The following is a 25217-nucleotide window of genomic DNA, read 5'->3' on the forward strand; positions in this document are numbered from 1 at the left end:
AGCAAGAGTGGGGCCATCGCCCTCACATAGCTGTACCTAGGATACCAGCTTATTAATATACAAATAAAAGAGGGCTGGGGCCAGCACACACCCCTGTCACACTTGGCCCACATCTAACTTGAGCATAGTTGTTGGAATGTATTCTGATTATATTACTCAAGAGATAGCTAGGAACTCCCAACTCTTCTAGGACTGCCACAGAGTATTCCTGGGGAGAAGATCAAAAGCAGACTTAAGGTCCACATAGATAAATAGAGTCTGTTACCCCTCAGTGTTAACAAATATTCATTGTAGCAATTGCAAATGGAAAACCTGATCAATTGTCCCAATACGGTCTCTGAACCCAGCCAGAAGTAGAGTTAAAACATTTGAGTCAGAAACCCACTCAGTCAGCCTATTCAGAACAGTCCGACTAAACAGTTTTAGCAAACTGTCAATAAGACTGATTGGTCTTTAGTTAGTTGGTAAGGATATGGTGCTCTTTTTATAGATTGGAACAATTTTAGACCCTACCCAGGTAGAAGGGATAGGCGCGCCATTCATTATAGCACTAAAAAGCAGGGCTAGTTAAGGGCACCAGACATATTTGTATGATCTAAATAGATCATCATGCACCTTATCCAACCCAGGGGCTTCATTAGGTGTAATACAGTCTAATGCTTTGGAAATCTCAGAACTGGTGATCTGGTGGATCCAGGGTAACACTATCTCAATAGAGTGTCCATCCTGGGTGAGAGCAGATAATGTATTGCTTAAGGCCCCTAAGACCTCAATAGAAGAGGCTGCTAGCACTGTGCTGTGATCCTTATGCCTAACTTGGAAAAATGCTCTACTCAGGCAGAGGCAGGAATGTTGCTATCCAGTGGAGTCTGATTACCAGTGGCACCATTAGCAACAATCTGCCAAAAAGAACGATAATCCTTATCTTACTGGAACCCAGCATTGTACTCCACTTGGAACGCTTCCATGTTCTCTTGGTGCAAGTAATAGTAGCTTTATAATGCACTCTAGCAGTCCGAATTGCTTCTCTAGAACCAGATTTGATAGATCAATAGAGAGAGTGCGCTTAGCAATGCAACATGCTGAAAACCAAGAGTCCTCTTTCTTCCTTGTAGGTATAAACCTAGAGTCTATCAGAAAAAAAATATTTTAGAGAGGCAAACATAGTGTTAGGGATATCGCTCAGGCTTACCACAGCATCTGGAGCACCAAGGGGCATAACTTAATCCACTACTGCGGAGAGACCATTTAAAGCAACTCCAAACACTTTACCCAGAGTTTGTTTTGAGCTTATCATGGTGCTCCACTTTAACCTACACCAATTAGATGGAGTCAACTTTCGGTCAAGTGCTTCATCTGTACTCAGCAAGGTAACACCCAAGGCTGTCACTGTAAGCTCCAGAGCCTTATGGTAACTGTCCTGCCTGGGGGCTACAGTCATGTGAACCAATTGGTGCCAGAGCCGAATATCAAGAAGGATATAATCTATAAGACTGGTACAGTGTGGTCGATGGTAAGTATGGATCCCATCCCGGTTGGACTTTGATCTCCCATTGCATGCCCGAAGACCATGACCAAGTGTGAATACATTTAGCTGGCGTACAACAGAGAACCCCCTCTCGACAGGGGAAATAGAGGGCAAAGATTCCCCAAAGCTGATCCTCTTCACCAACGGGAGAATCCTGAGCGACAGTCCATGACTCAAACCTACAGTTAGTCACCTGCCACAATTTTAAGGGTGGCCCAGAAGAAGATCATCCATATGCTTACTGATTAGGTCAATAGCATGCAGCTCAGCATTGTACTCCACTAGCTGGGGATCTACAATATACATTATAAATATAGAACACCCTGCCAGGGTAAAAGATAGAGATACACAGAGTAGATCAAGGTATCAGTCACCTTGGAGTTACAACATAAAGTAGTTTTAACCCAAATTGTCAAACCCTGCACAATGCTTAGCCGTTACAGACCACGTCTCTTTAAATAAGCATGTCAGTTCTTTTCTTTTTTGTCAAACGTTTTGTGACAAGATTGTGGATGTATTGACAGATGTCACGGAAGACCGGCTTCAAACCCTGCGACTCCTGTCCCCGAACTATATCGGTGACGGATCTGCACCTTGTGTCTCTCTATTGCTTGGAGCGCGACCCTGACCCGAAGACATGCTCTGAGTGTTGGGCCATGAATCCGAAAGCTTTGAGGGAGCGGTCCCTAAAGCTGCTAGCGGCCAGACACTTGACTGCGCGCCGCTCCCGGTCTCGCTCGAGAGGAAGGTCTCGGGACCGCCCACGGAGTCACCTCCACTCTTCGTCCTCGAAGTCTTGGGGGCATTCGGGTCACAAGAAAAAGAAGTCGAAGAAGGATTACGTTCTTCGACTTCGCCCTGTCGATCGGATGATGTGACGCGGGAAGAGTGTCAATGATCTAGGCCTCTGTCATCAGAGCCTGCATCTGGGTCCGCGCCACCTTTCCCCAACTTCCCGGGAGCCGGCGCCACTCCAGCCCAACTGAAAGAATTCTGAGGCCATGCGCCTCATTTTCAGGCAGACTGACCTACCCTCAGCGCTCTCGGGCCCAGGTGAGTCAGTAGGAGCCCCCTCGGGTCCCAAGTCATCCGCTTCAGCCCAGACTCCAGAGGGTCCCTCGGATCTGCTTCTGGATCCGTCCCGATGCCGGTCGTTCCAGCGCGACCGTCCCCGGCGTTGGCTCAGATGTTGACGCTCCCGTTGCCGATTGTTCCCAGAATCGTAGCTGGAATGGTGTCGATCGACGCTGATTGCATTCTCCATGAGCTCTGCTGGAACCAGGTTTGATCCGGACCCTTATACTTCTGGGTATGGATATGGGGAGAATGTAGAGGGGCCGGTAGACTCTTTGGAATACCAGCTTGACCCTAGCATGGAATGAGTAGAGGAATTGGGTGGCACCAGTGGTCTGGACTCCTCCCCTGATGCTGGCATGCTCTCTCTACCCCTTCCGTGGCTACGGAGGAGGGAGCTTCTTACTCTATGGTGGTAAGAAGGGCAGCTGAGGTATTGGACCTCGAGCTTCCTTCTGTGGTGGTTAGGACTAATCTCCTAACAGAGGTGCTTCAACCAGTTCTTCCTGTTCCGAAGCACTGACGGACGTCCTTTTGGGTACCTGGTCCCGACCCAGCAGAGGGGCTCCTGTGAATAGGACGATTGCACGCTGCCATAGACCTGCGCCATCAGACCCCAAATTCCTCACTCAACATCCCACGCCTGAGAGCCTTGTCATCCAGGCATCATCTTCATCAGGTACATTCCCTACTGCACCCCTGGATAATGAATCAAAACAACTGACAACTTGGGGAAGATGTTTTCTTCTACCAGTCTAGCGCTGCGGTCCGTGAACGCCGCATGCCTTTTGGGCCACTATTCCCATACTCTCTAGGATACGGTCGCACAAGTGCTGCCTAGAGTTCCGGAGGAGGCCCTGACTGTCCTTTCCCAAGCCGTGACAGATGGGAGAGACGCAGCAAAGTTCATGATTCATTGTTGGCTGGAAACGACCAACTCTCTGGGCAGATCGGTTGCATCGATGGTGGCATTGAGACGCCACTCCTGGCTGAGAGCATCTGGCTTTTCAGGGGATGTCCAGCAATCTCTGATGGACACATGTTCTTTGATGGCACACTTCTCTTTGGAGACAAGGCGGATTCAGTGCTAAAGTGCTTCAAGGATTCCTGAGACACCGCCCAGTCCCTTGGCTTCGTGCCTGCTCCTAGACCCCATCAGTCCGCCTTTCGCCCCTTTCGTGGCTATGGAAAGGGCACCCAAATGAGTCAATTTCCCCACAGCCATCGACCTGTGCGTGCTGTACAGCCCCTGCGCGGCCACGGGCGCGGGATCCCGGGGATCACGGAGCCAGCGGGTCACCCAATCCACCCCCTCCTCAGCCTCAAAACCTTCCTAGTCCGCGGGTACTCCAGGAACCAGTTGGTGGCAGGATTCGCCATCACCTGTCCCAATGGCAATCCATTACCTCGGACAGGTGGGTCCTCCAGATCTTCTGAAGGTGCTACTCATTCCCCTTTGAGACATCCCCTCGAGCCATGCCACCTTCATACAATCGCAGGATCATGTGACATTTCTCCTCGAGGAAGTCCAAGCCCTTTTGGCTAGAGGAGCTATAGAGAGGGTCCCTCTGTCAGAAGTAGGTCATGGTTGTTATTCCCGCTAATTTCTGGTTCCGAAAAAGACAAGGGTCTTCGTCCTATATTAGATCTTCGGTCCCTCAATCTTTTCCTCAAGAAGGAGAAGTTCAAAATGTTGACATTGGCTCAGGTCCTATCTGCCCTGGACCCAGGATACTGGATGGTAGTGTCGGACTTGCAAGACGCATACTTTCACATTCCCGTCTTGCCGGCCCACCGGCATTACTTACGATTCGTGGTAGGTCACGAGCACTTTCATCTTACCATGCTCCCCTATGGCCTTACCAGTGCCCCTCGGGTGTTCACGAAAGTGATGGTAGTGGTGGCAACTCACCTGCGCAGGTTAGGGGGTCCCAGTCTTCCCCTACTTCGACGATTGGCTGTTGAATGCGAACTCACCCCAGACAGTTGTCTCCCACCTCCAGACTACAGCGAACCTTTTGCATTCGCTGGGGTTCACTATCAAAGTGCCGAAGTCACACCTGACTCCTTCTCAGACGCTCCCTTTCATTGGAGCTGTTCTGGATACAGTGCAGTTTTGGGCATATCCTCCCAAAAAGCGAGTCCAGGATATTCGGGCTATGTTACCGATGTTTCAGCCTCTCTCCTGGATTTCTGTGAGAATGACTCTGAGGCTGATGGGCCTCATGGCCTCATGCATCCTGCTAGTTCAAAAGGACAAATGGCAAATGCGGGCTTTGCAGTGGGACCTGAAGTTCCAGTGGGTGCAGCATCAGGGGAATCTCTCCAACAAGGTCCAGATCTGGGAAGGAACTGCGAGAGACCTCCAGTGGTGGTTAACGAATCAGGTTTGAGTCGAAGGCAGATCCCTCTCCCTTCCCCAACCAGATCTTACAGTGGTGATAGATGTGTCACTCCTCTGGTCCTCGGTGGAAACTGGGCTCCATATCAACCTTCTGGAGCTCCGAACGATTCGACTAGCATTAAAAGCATTTCTTTCCTCTCTCAAAGGGAAACCAGTGCAGGTGTTCAGACAGCACCACCGCCATATGGTACTGCAACAAACAAGGCGGAGTGGGGTCGTGGACCCTTTTGTTAAAAGGTTCTTCGTGTCTGGACTTGGCTGGAACATCAGGGCGTTTCCCTGATGGTTCAACACCTGGCGGGCTCCGTGAACGCAAGGGCAAAAAATGGTGTCTCCATCCGGAAGTGGCGCAAGGTATTTTCCTTCAGTGGGGAGAACTTTGGTTAGACTTATTTTCCTCTGTAGATAATGCAGTATGTCGTCTGTTTTGCACATTGGAGTTTCCAAGGCGGCACTCTCTCAGCGACACTTTACACCATGAGTGGAACTCAGGCCTCCTTTACGCCTATACCACTTCTGCCCAGAGTTATGAAGAAGATCAGGCAAGACTGGGCCCAAGTAATCCTGGTGGCTCTGGACTGGGCACGAAGAGTTTGGTATCCTGAGCTGTTGAGCATGGCCATAGCTCATCTGATCAGACTGCCTCTTCGGAAGCATCTTCTGTCGCAGCAACAGGGGAGGGTCATCCACCCGAAACTGTCCACCCGCTGCCTCCTTGCGTGGAGATTGAGCGGCGACAGTCAACGTCTTTGACCTTCCACCCGAAGTCTGTAACGTCATCTTGGCAGCCAGGCGTCCCTTAACCAAAACTGTTTACGCCTGTCGTTGGAAGAAATTTGTGGCATGATGCATCGACAAATCGGTCGATCTTGTATCTGCTCCTCTCTCTCAGGTCCTTCTTTTTATTCTTTCCCTTGACCAACAAGGCTCTGCCCTGGGCACCCTTAAGGGATATCTCTCTGTTGTCTCTGCTTTCTTGAGGTTGCCAGATCAACCTTCTTTATTCAAATCTCCCATTGTTGGGAGGTTTCTTAAAGGCCTCACACATCTTTTTCCTCCTAACCCATTCATCATGCCCCAATGGGATCTGAACCTAGTCTTAACATACCTTATGTGTGCCCCATTCGAGCCGCTTCACAGCTGCCCTTTATGGCTCTTAACCATCAAAACTGGTTGCCATCACCTCTGCCCACAGAGTAAGTGAGCTTCAAGCACTTGCATCTAAAGCACCTTTTCAGGCAGTACACCCTGACAAAGTGGTACTTCACACAAGGGCTTCTTTTCTACCTAAAGTGGTGACACCCTTCCATGTCGGGCAGTCCATCACTTTGTTTACCTTTTATGCATCCCCCACATTCCTCACATGAAGAGGAGAGACTCCTCTGCCTGGCTCCAAAAAGAGTGTTGACGTTCTACCTTGATCGTACCAAAGACTTCTGGGTGGATGATCAACTCGTTGTGGGATATATGGGTGCAAAGAAGGGGAAGGCGGTGCAGAAAAGGACCATTTCAAGATGGGTGCTCGTATGCATTAAAATGTGCTACGCTCTGGCTAAGATGCAACCCCCTGAAGTTTTGCGTGCTCTCTCCACCAGAGCTACTGTTGCTACCACAATGCTAGCATGGGGCTTTCCAGTCCTGGACATCCATCAGGCAGCAATGTGGACATCTCTGCACACTTTTACCAGACACTACTGCCTGGACAGACAGGTCCGCAGGGATGTCTACTTTGGCCGTTCGGTTTTGCAGGACTTCTGGGTGTGATCTTGGTTTGCAGCCCACCACCGGGGATGATATTGCTCGGGTATCTTTTCAAAAGTAAGGAATCTGCAACTAGAAGTCTCTATCAGATGTTCAAGTTACTTACCTTTGGTATTGATATTTCTCATGGATACAACTACCTCACCTAATGAATTCTCCCAATGCGCCAGCATTCAACGGTAATTTTCTTCCCAGCTCTGCACGTAGATGAGGGCGTCACTATTGCCCGACTCCCAAGTGACTCTGTCTGACGTCATCGTGGTAATAAGAGGACCTTGCTGACGTCAGTTCCCTTTTTTCCTTGCCTTTGAAGCATAACAGTTTTTCTCCTGGCTCTTGGGGAGCTACTGTTTCTCAAAGGTGTTACTTTGTTAAAATGTCTCCACCTCGTAAATACGGATTCAAGCCTTGTAGGGAGTGCGGGGGTCGCATGTCAGTGACAGACCCGCATAATGACTGCCTGTGGTGTATGAGTTCCGAGCATGACGTGGAGGAGTGTGGTTCGTGTCAAAAAATGAACCCGAAAGTGCTCATGGAGCGAGAGGCCAAGCGGTTTTTGGCCAAGGCTAAAAAGAAAAAGAAGCATCGGATGTCATCTTCAGGGAAGTCCTCAAGGTCTCATAAGAGACGGCGTCAACATGATTCCCGGTGCCGTTCGGATAGAGACCGATCTCGGTCGAGGTCACCATCTACTCGGCATTGTGCGACGTGGGTTGCCAGTCCGACGGTGACTCCTCAGTCTGAGAGCCCTCAGGCTTCTCTGGCGCCGTCAGTCTCCGAGGTCGTCGAGCCTCACCAGAGTCCTTGCTTCTCGGCTGCAGCGCAGTCAGAGGTGCCTGATCCAACGCCACAGGAGTATTCTAGCATTCCCGGCTCTAGGAGCGGAACCAGCAGCATTCTTGAATGCTATGTTTAATATCTTTAGCTCCATGGCCCCTGGCGGTGCACTGGCTGGTCCCGCAGGTCCCTTGGCTTTTGGATTGGATGTTCCGGCTCCATACAAGCAGACGCCGTTCATGCCCATCTGTTCAGCAGAGGGTGCTGGTCCGGCGCCGGTACTGTTGGCGTTGCAGAGGAGACCTTCGACGCCAGTGGCCTCTGTTGATCCGGTGGCGCCAATGACTTCACCATGAATCCAGTCGACGCCGGTGAAGAGAGCCCGTTTATCCATGGCGCCGATGGATCCGGCGTCGGACGAATCCGGAGACTGGGGTGTGTCTCCTGGGTCGCGTCAGCTGAGGTCATCGACGTCGGCCAATTCTGTGTCGTCGCCAAGGACAGAGGCCAGGCTGCTCTCAAGAAGAAAGGCCCTGAGGCTTTTGGAGGAGCAAAAGTATCGAAGGCAGCTCCTGGAGGAAGGAGAGATCGGTGAGCCCCTGGGGGACTTTCAGAGTTTGGACTCTGCAAGTGGTCTCGATACCTCCCCTGAGTGGGATTTGGCCTCTCCTGGGGAATTTACTGAGGAGGCTACCTCGTTCCATACAGTGGTAAGGAAGACGGCGGACTTTACGTAGGTAAAGACGAACATTCTGACGGAAGTCTTGCATCCTGCTTTGGATGCTGCGGAGCCACTCCTTCCGTTCAACGAAGCTCTCACAGAACCAATCCTGGAAGTCTGGAGGAAACCTGTATCTTCGACTGCTGTAAGCAGATCAGTGGCGAGAAGATAGAGTGGCTCCTGGGGACCCAGGATTCCTCTCTTGGCAACCGACTCCGGAGAGTCTGGTGGTTCAGGCCTCGTGCTCCTCGTGTTCGGCTCCTGATTCCTTCCCTGGGGCTCCATCGGACAGGGAGTAGAAAAGAATGGACCAGTCTGCCAAGAAGACTTTTTCTTTGTGCAGAATGGCCCTTAATTCTGCAAATGCCACTTGTGTTTTGGGCAGGTATATTCATGCCCTGATGGGTGCGGCCAAGGCTGTGCTACCTGATTTGCCTCAGGATATGCGAGCTCTCCTATCTGCTGTGCAAGCGGCAGCGACTCAGGTTATTCAGTCAGGGCTGGATACGTCGGGCTCGGTGGCCAGGGCAATGGCCACATCCATTGTCACCAGGAGACATGCATGGTTGAGGTCTTGTGGATTTTTAACAAATGTACTGACAACCCTGTTGGACTTGCCATTTGATGGGGGCAAGTTGTTTGGTTCCAAAGCTGACTCTGCCTTAGAGCGCTTTAAGGAGAGCAGGGCTACGACCAAGTCCCTAGGCCTGCAGGCTTCTATGACCACCCCGTTCAGGACTTTTAGAAGATTCAGGGGGTTTGGACGAGGAAGTTCCTTTCAGGGGAGACCCCAACCGGCAGGCCAACAACCTTCTAGTCTTCCATATAGGTCCTATAGAGAGCGTAGTAGGGTTAGAACGAGAGGGGCCACCCAGCAGCACCTTACCTCTTCCTCTTCCTCCAGTGGGGGTGGGGGTGCAACAGGGAAAGCAGCCTAAGTCCTCCAACCATTGCATCCCATGCTTCTCCTGTAGGGGGAAGGTTGTTTCATTTTCTCAGCATGTGGGAGCTGATCACATCGGACTCCTCTGTCCTCAATACTGTGGGGAAAGGTTATGCCCTTCCTTTTTGGGAGTTTCCCCCTCTCATCCCTCCCCGTCCATCCTTTTGCACAGAAGACCATCTCCTATTGTTGAAGCAGGAAGTTCTAGTCCTTTTATCGAAAGGTGCAGTGAAGTTGGTTCCAGAGCAGGAAGGGGGGTCAGGGTTGTTATTCAATATATTTCCTGATCCCCAAGAAGGATGGTCGATTGAGACCTATCCTAGACCGGAGGGTTTTGAATTGGTTCCTCAAACGGGAAAAATTCAAAATGCTGACTCTAGCACAGGTGCTTTTGGCGTTGAGCAAAGAGGATTGGATGGTGTCTGTCGACTTACAGGAAGTTTACTTTCCTGTCCCTATTCTGACGTCTCAAAGGAAGTATCTCTGGTTTGTGGTGGGGTCACAACACTACCAGTTTGCGGTCCTTCCTTTTGGACTTACTCCCGCACCTTAAGTATTCACGAAGGTGATGGCGGTTGTTGCAGCAAATCTCAGGAGGAAGGGAATATTGATATTCCCTTACCTGGACGATTGGTTGATCAAAGCCAAGTCTCTGGAGCTCGTGCTGCATCACCTGCAGATGACAACCCAGTTGTTGTTCGATCTGGGGTTTTCGGTAAACGTGCCCAAATCTCACCTGGAGCCCTCTCAACACCTCTTGTTCATAGGGGCAGTACTGGACACAACATTGAATCGGGCCTATCCTCCGCCTCAACGGATTCAGGACATTCAGGTGTTAAATCCAATGTTTCAAAGTGGAGCGGTTGTTCCAGTCCTAAAGGTCCTTCGTCTGCTCGGTCTGTTCACTTCATGAATTCTGTTGGTCATTCATGCACGCTGGCACGTGAGGGCTCTTCAGTGGTGCCTCCGCAGGCAGTGGTTTCAGCACAGAGGGGATCTCGAGGAGTCGATAAAGATCTCCAGAGACACTGCAGTGGATCTATGATGGTGGGCTGCGGACGACAACCTTTCCCAAGGAAGGCCGTTTTTGCTACCACCACCAGTGGCCACGGTTATAACGGATGCCTCCACTCTAGGGTGGGGAACTCATCTGGGGGACCTGGAGGTCAAAGGTCATTGGTCTCCAGTGGAACAGATGTTTCATATCAATCTTTTAGAATTGCGGGCCATACGTTTGGCTCTCAAGGCCTTCCTCCCTTCCCTTTGCGGTCAGTCTGTTCAGGTCCTGACAGACAACACTACCACGATGTGGTACATCAACAAGCAGGGAGGAGTAAGGTCGTACCTTCTTTGCAGAGAGACTCTGCAGGTCTGGTCCTGGGCACAGGACCATCAGATTTGCGTAGAAGCAAACCATCTGGCTGGAGTTCTGAACGTATGTGCGGACAGTGTCAGCCGGCACTTCTCTGCCGATCACGAGTGGCGTCTCCATCCAGACCTGATCTTCACATCTTCCGGATGTGGGGATTCCCTCAGGTAGACCTCTTTGCCACTCGGGAGAATGCACACGTTCTGCAGCCTCCAGTATCCTGTGCAAGGAGAGTTGGGGGATGCGTTTCAGATGTCCTGGTACGGCCTGTTGCTTTACGCGTTTCCCCCCTATACCCTTGATTCCTCGGGTTCTGAGGAAGATTCGCCAAGACCGGGCCCAAGTCATCTTAATAGCTCCGGATTGGCCAAGAAGGGTGTGGTACACAGACCTTCTCCAACTCTCACTGTGTCCTGCGCCTTGTCTCTCTCACAGGGCAGACCTCCTCTTGCAGTCGCAGGGGCAGGTTCTACACCCCCACCTCCAGAGCCTGCACCATCATGCCTGGAGATTGAACGGGGCAATCTGAGTTCCTTTTCTCTCCCGCCAGAAGTGGTGGACGTTATTTTATCGGCCAGGCGACACTCCACCAAATCTATCTATGCTGGCAGATGGGCAAAATTTGCTGCTTGGTGTGGAGAGAAGCAAATTGATCCTTTATGAGCCTATTTGTCAGACATTTTATTGTTTGTATTGTCCTTGGCGCAGAGAGGGGTTGTGCAGTTGCGACTGTTAAGGGCTATGTGTCGTCACTGTCGGCCTTTCTTTGCCTTCCTGATCAACCCTCTTTATTTAAGTCCCTTATAGTTATAAGGTTCTTAAGGGGTCTTACCAATAGGTTTCCTCCCACTCCGTTTATTATACCTCAGTGGGATTTTAATGTGGTTCTCACATTCATGATGGGTTCGCCATTTGAACCTTTACATTCATGTCCATTAAGGTTTTTACTATTAAAGACTGTTTTAATCATAGCCATCACGTCGGCTAGGCAAGTGAGTGAACTTCAATCGATTATTGTTAAACCCCTTTTACTTTTTTTCATGCAGACAAGGTGGTGTTGAGGACCAGGGCGGCTTTCTTACCAAAGGTTGTTACACCTTTCCATTTGGGACAATCTATAACGCTCTTGTCTTTCTGCCCTCCTCCCCATCCATCAAAAGAGGAGGAGAGACTGCATCAGCTTGACCCGAGGAGAGCTTTAAGTTTCTACATCGAGAGAACGAGAGAGTTCCGGGTGGGCAATCAGCTCTTTGTTGGCTACATGGGGAAGAGGAAAGGCAAGGCTGTCCACAAAAGAGCACTGTCCAGGTGGGTCATTCTTTGCATAAAAGTATGTTATTCCTTGGCAAAGAAGGTTCCTCCTGTTGGAATTAGAGCCCATTCCACCAGGGCTAAGTCTACCTCTTCGGCTTTGGCTAGAGGTATTCCTGAGGCAGAAATTTGTAAGGCTGCAACTTGGGCTTCCTTCCACACTTTTGCAAAGCATTATTGCTTGTACTCTGAGGTTAGGAGGGATTGCCATTTTGCACGGTCTGTGCTGCAGGATTTCTTGGTGTGACCATTCAGGCACCCGCCACCGAGTGTGGTACTGCTTTGGTACTCTATTCATTAGGTGAGGAATCCACAAGTAGTTGTATCCATCAGAAGGATGGTAACGCCTTTTCTGGTGGATACACTAGCTACCTGTAGATTCCTGACGGTCCCACCAGCCTCCCCGTTGCCTGGTTGGTCTTACCAAGATTACTAGGGTGTTTTTATATAAGGATGTGTATATATATTTGATTGTATATGTGTATGTATGTATGTGTATATATATATATATATATGTGTGTATATTTTGCTGTTTATACTTGATTAAATGTTGTGTATTATATTTGATTGATGTAGTCATGTTGAGTATGTGATGTCAGGTGATCACCTGTTTGCCTCAAAGGCATGTAAAAAATGGTGAAAACTGACGACAGGTTCTCTTATTGCCACGATGACGTCAGACGGAGTCGCGTGGGAGTCGGGCAGTAGTGACGTCCTCGTCGACGTGCAGAGCTAGGAAGCAAATTTCTGTTGAATGCTGGCGCATTGGGAGAATTCATTAGGTGAGGAATCCACAGGTAGCTAGTGTAACCACCAGAAAAGCCGTTACCGAAGGTAAGTAACTTGTTCATCTGTTAGAGACATATTCTAGTTGCAGATTCTTTACCGACCCGCCCATTTTTCCCGCATTGCAAACTGATTGCTAGGGATAGGAACTTCCCTTTAAGGGCCCTAGTTTTGGCACACCATTCTCAGTGTTCTTCATGGCTCCGTGCTACTTGCGTGGAAAGTCATGAAAAGAAACTGCCGTCAGCGTGGTGCCTATATACGACTGCGATGTCATCACGGCGACCAGGATGCCAACGATGTCTGCGGAGTCAACTGACGGCGTGCAGAGGTACTGCTTGAAGAAAAATCTACGGATCCAGTCTGACACCTGGGGAAATTCAAAGGTAAGAAATATGCAACTAGAATATCTCTACCAGATATATTGATTACTGAAGGTAAGTAACTTGTACAACAGGGCGGAGGTACAACAACATTGCCCAGCGCCACATGCTCCTTCATTAGGATAGATTCGATCTCAGGGGACGCCCCACCTAACAGTCATGACTTTACTGTGACTCATTTGGGGAATCTGGAGTCAGTCTAACTCAGCCAAATCCAGAAGAGAGAGAAATCTATCAAAAACTGGGAGTATGGCCTCGAAATCCCCAATGACCCTCGTGGGGATAGTTGGTTTTAATCACACATTTTTTTTTGCTTTCGGACTCGTCATAAGACATCATTTAAAAGATCTCCGATAAAGTGACTGTTCGGGGGACCGTAGGACATTGCAGCACTGGTCCTACGAGGAGCAGGCCTTATGATGAAGCATGGCATCCCACTGAGGTGTGTGAGATCACCTTGAAATAACATAGGGTTCCCTTTTGAGCGTAGGCTCCTTGTCTGCCCTACAGTCTTTATCTTTATTGAGGAACAGTACCTAGTTTTTGTGGCATATATTTTCGGAGCCTTTGTACTGGACCTTCATTCGTGGCTCTCAGGCCCTCTTCTCTTTGTCTTTGATAAGTAGATGAAGTTCCACCCCAGCCGGAATAGTGTCAGCGTCCTGCGCAGAGGGTAGACAATCACGCTTTCAGCGCATCAGGTGGCCCCCACTGGCATTTAGATTAGTTAAGTCATTCAACACCAGATAGTGTTTAATGAACGTGGTCACATAATGAGGGTGCTCACCACCAAGACAAAAACTGACTGTGTGGCATTGGGTACATACGTTATTCAAATTAGATATAGTTCATTTGCAATATCTGAGTTTTCCATGCAGCAATGACTCCGGTTTGTTGCTGCAAAGCCCGTATTTGTGCTTGGTTTAGATTTCCAGGGTAGTGAATGTTCCATTGTTGGAGTGTGCATGAAATGCAACTACATTAACTTAATCTTATAGTAGATTGGATAGGTCTCCTATGTATTTTAGTGGCTGCAGTTGTTTGTAGTTGTTAATGAACTAAGCATGTCTTTTACGGCTGAAGGCCAGTTTGTCATTTTGCAGCGTGAGATAGTTCATATTTTTTATTTATAACTCTTCTGAAGCCAGCATATGTTATTTTTGGTTTCTCAAGTCTATTGTGTGTAGCGATTCCACTCCTGAGTGAAATTAAGTGCCTGGTTCTGCAGTGTGTTCTGACCAGATGCAGTACTTCAGTCTATGTCCTTCTGCTTCTTTTAATGCATATCAGTATTTCACAAAAGACAACATCATAGCAAGGTGTGTGTCTATCAGGCCAAATTCCTGACTTATTTGAGCTTGCGAGGAATTTTTAGGGAGTTTAAATAATTATCTGTAAACATTGCATTATAAAATGTTACATATTTGGCTAAGCTTTCAAAGAAAGATTTTGACGCCATATAACGTTGTGGTAGTTAGTTCATCTTTCACGACTCGGAATTGGATGTAGCGAGGGATTTTTTTTGTCTTTTAACAAAGAATTAAAGGAAAACCATAACGAGGTAACCTTTAGTTTAAGCGTATGTTGACATTGTTTCCAGCCGCCACCTGCCTGGTGTGGACCATCCATGTGCCATGATTATTTTTTGACAATTGCCTTTTAAAGACGACGGCAGGGCTCCACTGCACTCCATCATTGTTTTGCAATATAAAAAGGTTTGTGAAGGAATTTTTCTGCAAATGTTTTCATTCATTCAGGCATTTGAATGCATGCGTCTCTAATTTGTCCATTTTTTAAAGCAAGCTGGGTGAAGAATTTTGGACACTGTAGCCTTTCCTTTAGGCTGCATATGGGCATTCCTAAGTGACTTGGCAGTCCTTCCTGAAGTAAGACCAACATGGACACTTAAGAAGTTATATTGGAAAAAGTGCTCCGGGGTCCCCGCAAGCGGGCGAAACTATTCAGCGCCTACGACTATCATGGAAATACCCATAAGAGAGAACTGGAGTTGCAGGTGAGAAACTATTCCTTATTACTGTTCCCCAGGATGATGTGTGAAGACAGTGGAGAAAGACAAACGAAATCTGCCCCTCCCTGACTAAGGAAACAGCCCCAAACACTGCTCTCAAAATAATACTCTGACATGGAGAAAAACTTGTCAGCCTTACCAGAGGTCAGAATTGAAGAAATTCTTAACCTCAATTAAATCAGGATTCCCATTAGGCCCAGCCCCCCTAACATGCCCATGAAAGGCGGAAATGCTATTTTAACGTTCCTAGCTAATATGCTTAACCACTCTCCTGAGAGTGGCGTGGTGCCACCTGCCTAGAAACATGGAACTGTGAAACCCGTAAAAAACCTCCTTACCTTCTTTAGACCCTGCACTAGCTGAAAACTGTAGACCTTTTTCCTAGCTACGGGGTGTCAGTAAAATTGTTGAGAAATTTGTCAATGAGAACCTCTCCTCATTCGTGGAGAAACAGGAAAATCTTCGCCCTACTCAAACTGGCTTTCAAGTGGATGATAGCACAGAAACAGCTTTTTTAGCTGTAACCGATGAGCTTAAAATATTCAGGATCTAGGTGGCTCTGCTACAAATATACTTTTGGACTAAAGCACTGCTTTTGACATTGTGTCCCACTTGATGCTATCAAGAGATTGGAAGAAGTATGTATTAAGGATGCAGCTCTAAATGGTTTGCCTCATTTCTGAGCAACAGAAACTTCCAAGTTTGTGAGGAAACATTCTGCTCAGACTTGGGTGTTTTGGAACACCAAGTGCCACAAGGCTTGTTATTGAGCCCCACGCTGTTCAATGTCTATGAATGCCTGCTGGCAGATGAAATAATTGGGTATGAATTCTCAACGGTGTCATATGCTGATTACAGATCATTACCTCACTAACCCCAGACCCAGCAGCACTCTCCAAAGCAACCAAATTCATATTTAATGGAAGTTACTGAATGGATGTCAAGCAGCAGTCGGAAACCAAATAGTGACAAAACCAAGGTTCTGGTAGTCAGCAACAACCGTTCCCTCTGGACAGAACTATGCTGGCCCAACTGCCTAAGAGACCTTCACCCTCTATAGGCAGAAATAAAAACTCCTGGCTTTTGGATCGATAGTAACCTCACTATGGAAGTTTAGTTGATGAAAGTAGCCTCCTGTTGCTTTGGCTTGCTCAGGACCTTTAGGAAGGTTCTGAGTTGGCTTTTACCTGCCACCCATGGAACGGTAGTCCAGGGACTTGTGCTTTCCCGCCTGGACTACGGTAATGCACTATACGTGGGCAGTCCTCTTTTTATTGTTAAACGACTCCAAGAGGTCCAGAATGCTGCAGCATGCATTCTGCTATAAATCTCAAAACATCATTCTGTCACCTCTATTCTGGCATCTCTTCTCTGGAAGCGAGTATGGAAGATAATCTAATTTAAATCTCTGCGCATAGCCTACTGGGTGATGCACGACAAAAGCCCACATCTACTACAGCGGCTTTTCAGTCCCTACAGCCCCAAATGGCCTTTAAGATCTGCTGATCAGAGGGTTTCTACAATGCCCATGGTCAGGAAAGCAAGGAGTGGTGGACGTTTGTTTGACTACCTGGCATCCCAACCCTATAACAGTCTGTTGCTATCACTAAGAAAGATCAAGGAAGAACTTAGTTTTAGAAAACATCTCTAGACTTAATTATTTGAGTATCACGTTTCTTCTAAGGGGAAGTAAGGAATGGACACGACATTTAGAGCTGAGGCCTGTTGGGTAGCCATGCGCTCTATAAGTGCCTAGTATGATATAGAATAGTATTGGATCACCCGAAGAAAGTGATCTGAAATATTCCAAGCTGCTACTTTTTCACCTAGTAATTGTTTGTTTACACAATCAAAAGCTTTACTAAGATTGATGAGACAAGTTTCTAAAAGATGTTTCTCTCCTTTAAATGTGTAAGTTAACATGGTGAGGCTAGCCAGGTTATCAATGCTGTTTGCGGTTGAAATAAATCAGGATTGGTTAAAAGGTAATAAATTAAGATCAGTTGCCCATGTCTCCCGATCCTCAGTCGTAGTTTTGTGAAATACTTAGCTACAGTGTCTTAGAGATCTATTAAAATGTAGCAGCTAGGATCTGAAGTTGTGCCTCTTTGTATAGATTGGGTTATAATCAATCCACACCAAGAGTGTAGAATTATCAATGTAGACAATCAATTTGAGAATAGGTATTGTAAATGTGGGATCCTGTGTTCTTTATTATGCTTGAGCAGTGCGGCTGATATGCCGTTTGGACCTGAGGTGCTATCCAACCTGCTGTATTTACTGTGATCTTCTAGTACGTCAAACTTGCGTGTCACTACGGTAATGCGCTATATTTAGGAAGTCCTCCTTTTTTTGTTTTTTTGTTAAACAACTCCAAGTGGTCAAGAATGCCACAGCACACATTCTGCTAAAAATCACAAAACACTATTCTGTCACCTCTACCCTGGCATCACTTAACTGGCTGCCAGTGTCCAAGAAAATGCAGTTTAAATCTGTATGAAACAAACATCATCCGTGCTTCATAAAACATTAGAAAGAGCTCTTGTGTTAAGTATATGGAGGATTAGTGGATTTGGAGGAATACTTTAGGGAGACTCCACAGTTTCGGAAAACAGCCTCTCAATTGAGAGCAAACGTCTGGTCATTGTGCAAAATGGGAATTGTATCTTATGTTTGCCTTTAATCAGACAGGGAATATCAGTTGTACTGCATGAACACCAACAGAGCGAAGAAAGAATAAAGCAGGTAGTCAGGATCAGAGTGAGGCAACCTCTTTCACTTTTAGTGATTACAAGTTGGCAGGTAAAGATTCTGCCTAGACAGTGTGACTTTACTCTTGTGCAACCACTCACAAATGCGCTGAATGCTGTGCACTCGCTTGTGCCCCTTATGCAAGAACGTCTTTCCTGAGGGGTTGCTGGTCTCTCCTAGTAACAGTGACTTGGCTGATGTCTGGAAACTCCAGTCACCTCTTATCATTGCACAGTACTTTATTATGTTTTGTTGCTCACTGCAGGATTGTGTCCTGCTTGGATTCATCAGCTAAAGTGGGTACAGTGGTCCCTTGGCGGACTCCACTAGCCCCTTCACTTCTTCTGGGCAATTGTGTCTGCTTATTTACAATAATGGAGGTAGATTGGAGTCACAGTTCAATTCATCCTTGAGCAAGCTATCTGTGGACGTTCACAGGTCTGCCTTCTCACTTGTGCCCTCCCACCTAAGCAGCATGATTATGTTCCTGCGGATGTGCAATTTTGATTGTAGGGATAGCGCCTTGCTGCAAAGTAGCAAAGCAATTGTTGGTCTCCTGTAGGTTGGTCACAGATACTTTAGGATCCTATTACTTTGGTCAGCTGTCTGTATAGACGTCTCCACAGCTACCACTCTAATTGTCATTTCTCCAGTTTACCTCTCATATCTATCATGGAGGTTTCAATGTTACATACTTTTTTGCAAATATTTTCCTAGTTAGTTATGAGGAATTGTTCCATGTTAGGAAGGTCAGATGATTAAACCTTGGCGCATCATCTGCTATCTTCACTCCAACAATGTAATGTGTGCCATTGTAAAAGTAACATTCCATAGATAATAAGCTTAATCACTGCTGTGTAGCAGGTTTGCTTCGTGTGCGACCACGGCTCGTTAGCTTCCCCATCACTGTCAATCTAAAATAGTCACAAATTGCCCTTTTTACTGCCGCTCAGCTGATTGCGCTACCCCTGTGTTCCAAAAAGGTTCAATTTGTGAGCTATCAACACGGATTACGGGTGAATGGTATAGTTTGTCCTCGTTTTCAGCATGGGTTAGCAGGACTCATCCCTAATTACAGCAGATTCGTCCCCAAACAGTACACCGTGGAATCAAATCAGCAGGAGCTGGATCCAGCGCAGACACTGGTGACGGTGTTTACCTTTTTACACTTTAAGCACACTCACAGGCTCACAGTTCACCAAAAACCTGCACTTCTGTCATCGGACAGACATGGTTACCACCTTGGAGCCACAGTAGCATAGGGGAGTGTTACCCAAAAGCCTGTTTTCATGGAACGGTGATGTCTCCTGTTCAAATGAATAGCAGCATTGGTTGATGCACCCAGAGCATAAATACGTTTCGGGTGGGGTCCACCAGGCTGGGAAACATACTGTGGCATGAAGCTTGGGCACCTAGGTAAATTTTTATTGGATTGGCCAGGAACGTATAATTCCATTAGGCCTGTCTCATATTCGATAATGTTATGGGGACAGATGGGCACCGCTATTTCATCCTTGGGGACTGTAGGCTCTTAGAAGTTGTGGCCGAGGCCTGTACCTACTTATGTTTTTACTATATTATTTTAGAAATGTATGTACTAATCCTCTGCTTTATTGGGGCATACCCTAGAACTGGGGAAAGACAAAGCTAACATTTGTTTTCCAAATATCAATTCTAAAGAGTTGATGCATATTAATAGTTCAGCCCTCTGATTGGTCACCAGGAGACTTAAAATTAATAATCTAAAAATATGCTTCCTACCTGCCCACTCACACCCTAAGGCATCGATGAGGACCTTTAGTTTCCTGATTGTAAATAATCCAGACATACCCAGGTGCACCTAGGACCCCTGACTACCATCTGTACGTAATTTCTGCTTTGCCCTAAGATTTTTTTCAGACACTGTGTAGACTGCAGAACCATAAAATGATATAGCATATTTCTGAATCGGTTGATGTGTGGAATATTTAGTTGCTTCTGATTTGCTGACAAGAAAACAACGTTGAAAATGGATTTATTCCTTTCTGCAAGTTCCCTAAAGTTGGAATTTTTTTGTAAGCTCTAAATTTTTGCTAGGTTTCCCCATGAGCGAAAACGAAAGCTGTTCTGTAGGTTTATAGTGTTCATTCATCACAGTTTCCCGATGTGGAAATACAGAAGTAGCATGTGTTTTTATGAATATATTGGCCTTGGGATAGGCTGACAGTGCCCCGCCAGTGGTTGTGTCTTTTCACAGAATCTGCATTCTAAAACATTTTGGGCCAGATGTAGGAAACGATTTGCGAGTCGCAAACGGCAAAAAATGCCGTTTGCGAGTCGCAAATCTCAGTTTCCTGTGCAGAAATGCATTTTGCGAGTCGGGACCGACTCGCAAAATGCATTTCCGAATCGCAAATAGGAAGGGGTGTTCCCTTCCTATTTGCGATTCGCAGTGGTATGCAATACCATTTGCGACCGCATATGCGGTCGCAAATGGTGTCGCAGTTACCATCCACTTGAAGTGGATGGTAACCCACTCGCAAATTGGAAGGGGTCCTCATGGGACCCCTTCCTCTTTGTGAATGGACCACAAATTATTTTTTCAGGGCAGGTAGTGGTCCAAGGGACCACTACCTGACCTGAAAAAATACAGAAACGAAAGGTTTCGGATTTTTTTTTAAGTGCAGCTCGTTTTCCTTTAAGGAAAACGGGCTACACTTAAAAATAAATTTAAAAAAATGCTTTATTTCTAAGCAGTCACGAACATGGAGGTCTGCTGACTACAGCAGGCCTCCATGTTTGCGAGTGCCCATAGTCGCTATGGGGCCGCAATTTGCGACCCACCTCATTAATATTAATGAGGTGGGTCTTTGCGACCCCATACCGACTCGCAGACGGTGTCTGAGACACCGTTCTGCATACCAATTTGCAAGTTGCAAATTGCGAGTCGGAAGGACTCGCAATTTGCAACTCGCAAATTGGATTTTTGCTACATCTGGCCCTTTGTGTTTATTTTGAGATTGTGAATTTGTCTAACCAATACAGCTTAAGGCAGTGGTTCCCAACCTTCTGACTTCTATGGACCCCCACTTTATCATTATTGGAACCTGGGGACCCCACTGAATCATATTTGGAATCCGGGGACCCTCTGATGAGGCTTTGTTGACCCCCAAGGGTCGCAGGCCCAAGGTTGGGAACCACTGGCTTAAGGTGTTAAGTAAAATGTGCATGTGGTGATACTACTCATTAAGCTTTTCTTACCCTGAGCTGGTATTCTGCCCCCTTTCTACTTCACCTTCTGGTTTACAACGTTCCACGAGTCTTGCAAGGGGTATTTTTGTGATTGCCAGTGCAAGGGTCACGTTTAGCCAGTGGTATTATTTTAACTATGGGTTTCCCTTTAAACGCTTCCTGAATTCTTCTGTTTAGGTCATACTATAGTTCATATTCCCTGTATTGTTCTGGGATCAGACCTTAAAAGTCTCCAAAAACTAATGAGTTTTGTGTGTAGAGAACTGATTTTGGGGCTCTCTGTGCTTTCTAATCAGGCACCCATTTTTCAGTCATGCGCCAAACTTGAAAATTGGAGGAATAACCTATATATGGTTTCAGTAGTTGTAATTTCACTAAAGTATAGTGATGTTTTTCCGTTTATACACTTTACTGTATACCAAAAGCACTAAATATTTTGTACCTGAATAGGAATCACAGATGCTTCTAGCATCTTGCGGTGATAAACAGGTCTGTCTGTCTTTTATACCGTGGCTGTCAACCCCCCTTACTAACATTTGATTTTGACCTTCTACTCTTTTTCAGTAGATTCTTTCTGTGAAGCGGGTTCTATTCCATATTGTAGCCATATGTACCATTAATTTCATGATACCAAAGGCCATTCATAGTGTTATTATATCAAATCTGTCATATGACCATACTAGTTCTTTGTTTTAACTGGTGTTTTCCTATGTTCTTAGGCATGGTAATGCAGTTATTAGCACTACTGGACATATATTGGATGTCATTGGTCACATAGCAAAGCATCTTCCTCCAGGAGGCCGCGAACGACTAATTGGTAAGTGAATCAGTTTTTTTTTATCCTGTTCTACCTTAGTGCGTCCTCTGGAAGGTGCTCTTTTTTTTTTTTTTTTTTTTCAGTATTTTTGCATACTCACTGTTTTTCATGTTCTAGGTGATATTAAGACTTGGCTTAAAGAATTTCACTCTGCCCCTGAAGTGGTCAGTCCAGCAGTTGAGGCTCTGCAGAGGCTTTGCCATGCTCATGCCAGTTCACCTGAGGAGACTCAGGTGGGTTCTTATGGTCTAACCTAATGTGCATAACACTTCATTGCAACCAAATGCATACATTAAATCAGTTGCTGATCATCTGAGCATATATCTCTAACGGCCTCAACGTGAATACCAGTTTTTCTGTTTGAGAGTAACTGACGTTTGATTTGGTTGCAAGTAGGAGAACCCATTCAACTCTCTTATCTTACTCTCTCCTCCTTCATTCTGTGTCGTTGCTTCCTACCCCATTGATGACTATCACAAACTCTCTGAACGCTGTTGCACTGTCTACCTTTCTTTTTCTAACGTGTTGCCATTTTGTTCGAAAATATCTGCTCTGGCCCCACAGGCATGTCTGAGAAAGAAGAATTCTCATATGAACTACAGATGTGAGGGATAAAACCTTAATCGATAAGTCAGTCTGGCAACTCTGTACCAGTTTTTCCTGCATTTATATACACAATCAGCCAAAGAAGGAGGAGAGGCGATGGTAGACCATGCATTTCAGCCATAAATATACTGAAAAGTCATAGAAGACATTCTGTTGTTCAGGATGAAGATGTACATGTTGGTGCTACTATCCATGAATATGTCAATTCTCCGAAGGGTGCAGTGGAACCTTCTTGATATGTTTCTTTTACAATCCAAATCGGTAGAAGTCACAGGTGAATCTTTGTGAATTACTGCTCCTCATCTGCCAAGTACACGGTGATTAGCCTGGGAAATTCTGTGTTTCTGCATTAAAATATTTCAGATAATTACCTTTTAAGCATGGCAGAGAGGGGGGACAAACACTTTTCAGCTTGGTGGCATAAATTGCATTCTTTTTCAGTGAAAATAAATCCATGAAATTATCCATGCTGTAAGAATGTACATTTTCACTAATTCATAAATGCCTGGTGCCCAATACAAATGTTCTAAAATATGGCTACATTTGTGATTGGGCCAAGATGATGATTGCATGAGCTATTACGCAAATTACTATAACGTCAGCTTTGAGTGGATGGCCAAACAACATATTGAGAAATGGGAACATGGCCCAAACTACTGGAAAATGGCTCTGGTTACTAGTTGTGGGGTTGATCAATTGTGAAATATTGCACCAAACATAGAATGTTTCTTTACTTCAAGAATGTGGCACTACACACCCTTGACTAGCTGATCCTGAAGGGGGATGAACCCGGGTAAATAAGTATTGATAGTTTAGCTATATAGACACTGTACAGTGACATCTAAGAACAAATGCCTTGAGTTATTTCCTGAAGTTGACTATACGCAGATTATGAATGTATCCGTCATGTAATGCACAGTAAGAAGGATTTACTTTTGCTTGGTTATGTTTTAGTTTGGGGTACATTTGAAGAACTTGAGGCATATTGTCCCTTCATATAGTTGTAATGTGTATTTTACAAAGGTCTCCCTGATCAAAGTCTTCATGAGCCAGTGAATCATCTCCCTGTCCAGCTGATTGTTGCTTATTTTGGGGGCCTGTAAGCTAGTGCCCAGTATCCTTCATTGCTGCACTAAAGGAGCCACAAAGTTTTTATTTCTTACTGAGAATTACTGTCTCTCTGCCTCACTTTTAGTTCAGTCTGATTTTCATTTTGTAGAAAATGAGAGTAATAAAAAAAGTTTAACGTTAAATTGATAATATATTGTTCTACCCTGGGAAAAGAAAACATAGGCATGTGCATACATGTTACAGAAGAAGAGAGCACATAGGTTTTTATTGCAAAAATGTTTGATATTTTTCACATTGATGGAACAGTTGAAGCTTTTTTGTTGGAAAACCCTCCACATTTTAGTGCAGTGTATCCTCCCTCATGAAATCCTTTGGTTGATGCACTTAATCTTTTTTTTAAACCTGTCATCCTACTCTTGCAATTAATTTGAAAGAAAGGAACATTGTAGAAGAGTAGCCACAGGACACACAAGAAGTTACAGAAATATGCACAATTCGGTAGACGGTGACCTAGAAAACTGTTGAATTGGGGCCTTTTCCAGCAGACATTTGAAAATCTCTATTTCTGCCAATAGTTTCCACTAGTAAGCAGTCTATCTGAATTAGGCATGCAGGAGAGATAGCTGGTTACGAGAGTTGCATTGCATTTGATTAATCAGTTTTCAGAAAACTGCTTGTTTTGCTCACCATTTTTTAATTCAGTCTATCTATTGAATTCTAAGTGAGAACTCAGATTTTGTATTAAATATAAATGGTCACACCTATAAGGGGAGGTGTGCAAGCATGGTCCTGTGGTGTCAAAAGTTTGAATTGGCATTCCGGAACTCCTACTCTGACGTAGGGCTTGATCAGGAAATCGTTGAAAACAATCTGCTGTTCTAACCTGTGATTGATGGCCATCCTCCATCCTCCATCCTCCTTCTGTTCTATTTATTTACACTGCTACCTTCAGTTCACAGATTGTTGATACCTGACAGTGTTTCAGTTGATAATACATAAAGCGCACTTATGCCTCCTGAGGCATAGCTGCAATACAAAAAAATCACAAAGAAATGAAATGTTCGTAAAGCATGGCAGATTTGAAGATCCTGTAGCAGGATATAACTTGGTCTCCTTCTGAAGATACAACTTAAAACTTCTGTTCTCATGTTGACTTAATTGTGATGCTCTCATTTTGTTTGATTACGTTAGTCAGTACTTCTACACCATTGTTTCCCTATGTGATGTCCTTCTGTTACAGGACACCATTCAGAGCCAAAAGTTGACGTGTGTGGTTCAATAGTGAGATGTTTTACACAATTGTGCCTCATTTGTGGCGTTGTTTCAAAAAATTAGCTATATGTATGTTCTAATTTTTTTCAACCTGTGAACTTTCATAGTATTGGAAAGAAATGATATCCTTGAGCCATTAATGGTTTACATGTTGAATAAAGTGTTTTATGGATTTGTTGAGTAGTCTATTTCTTCTTCCCATTGTTACTTCTGTTCTTTGCCTCTGTACAGGAATTGCTTAACAGTGTTTTTGGAGAGATTGTCTCAGCCAGTGAAGATCACATTTCTAGTATCATGCTGACTGAGGACCAGGTTGGACAGCTAGACGAGGACATGCTGGTAAGGTCCAAGCAACATTGATTGTCACAAATGGGTCAATCACA

At 45.8% G+C, this 25217-nt stretch overlaps 1 protein-coding gene across 1 annotated transcript in view; it reads left to right on the plus strand.

The window, feature by feature from the left end:
- Positions 1–25217, plus strand: part of NCAPD3 (non-SMC condensin II complex subunit D3) — a 675764-nt gene that overhangs the window by 360628 nt on the left and 289919 nt on the right. Inside the window, exons 18-20 of the mRNA XM_069224452.1 lie at positions 21788–21885; positions 22003–22118; positions 25066–25173. Of these exons, the coding sequence (XP_069080553.1) occupies positions 21788–21885; positions 22003–22118; positions 25066–25173 (322 nt within the window). The remainder of the gene's footprint in view (positions 1–21787; positions 21886–22002; positions 22119–25065; positions 25174–25217) is intronic.

Source organism: Pleurodeles waltl, chromosome 3_1 (assembly GCF_031143425.1).
Source record: "Pleurodeles waltl isolate 20211129_DDA chromosome 3_1, aPleWal1.hap1.20221129, whole genome shotgun sequence".
Taxonomy (NCBI): Eukaryota; Metazoa; Chordata; class Amphibia; order Caudata; family Salamandridae; genus Pleurodeles; species Pleurodeles waltl.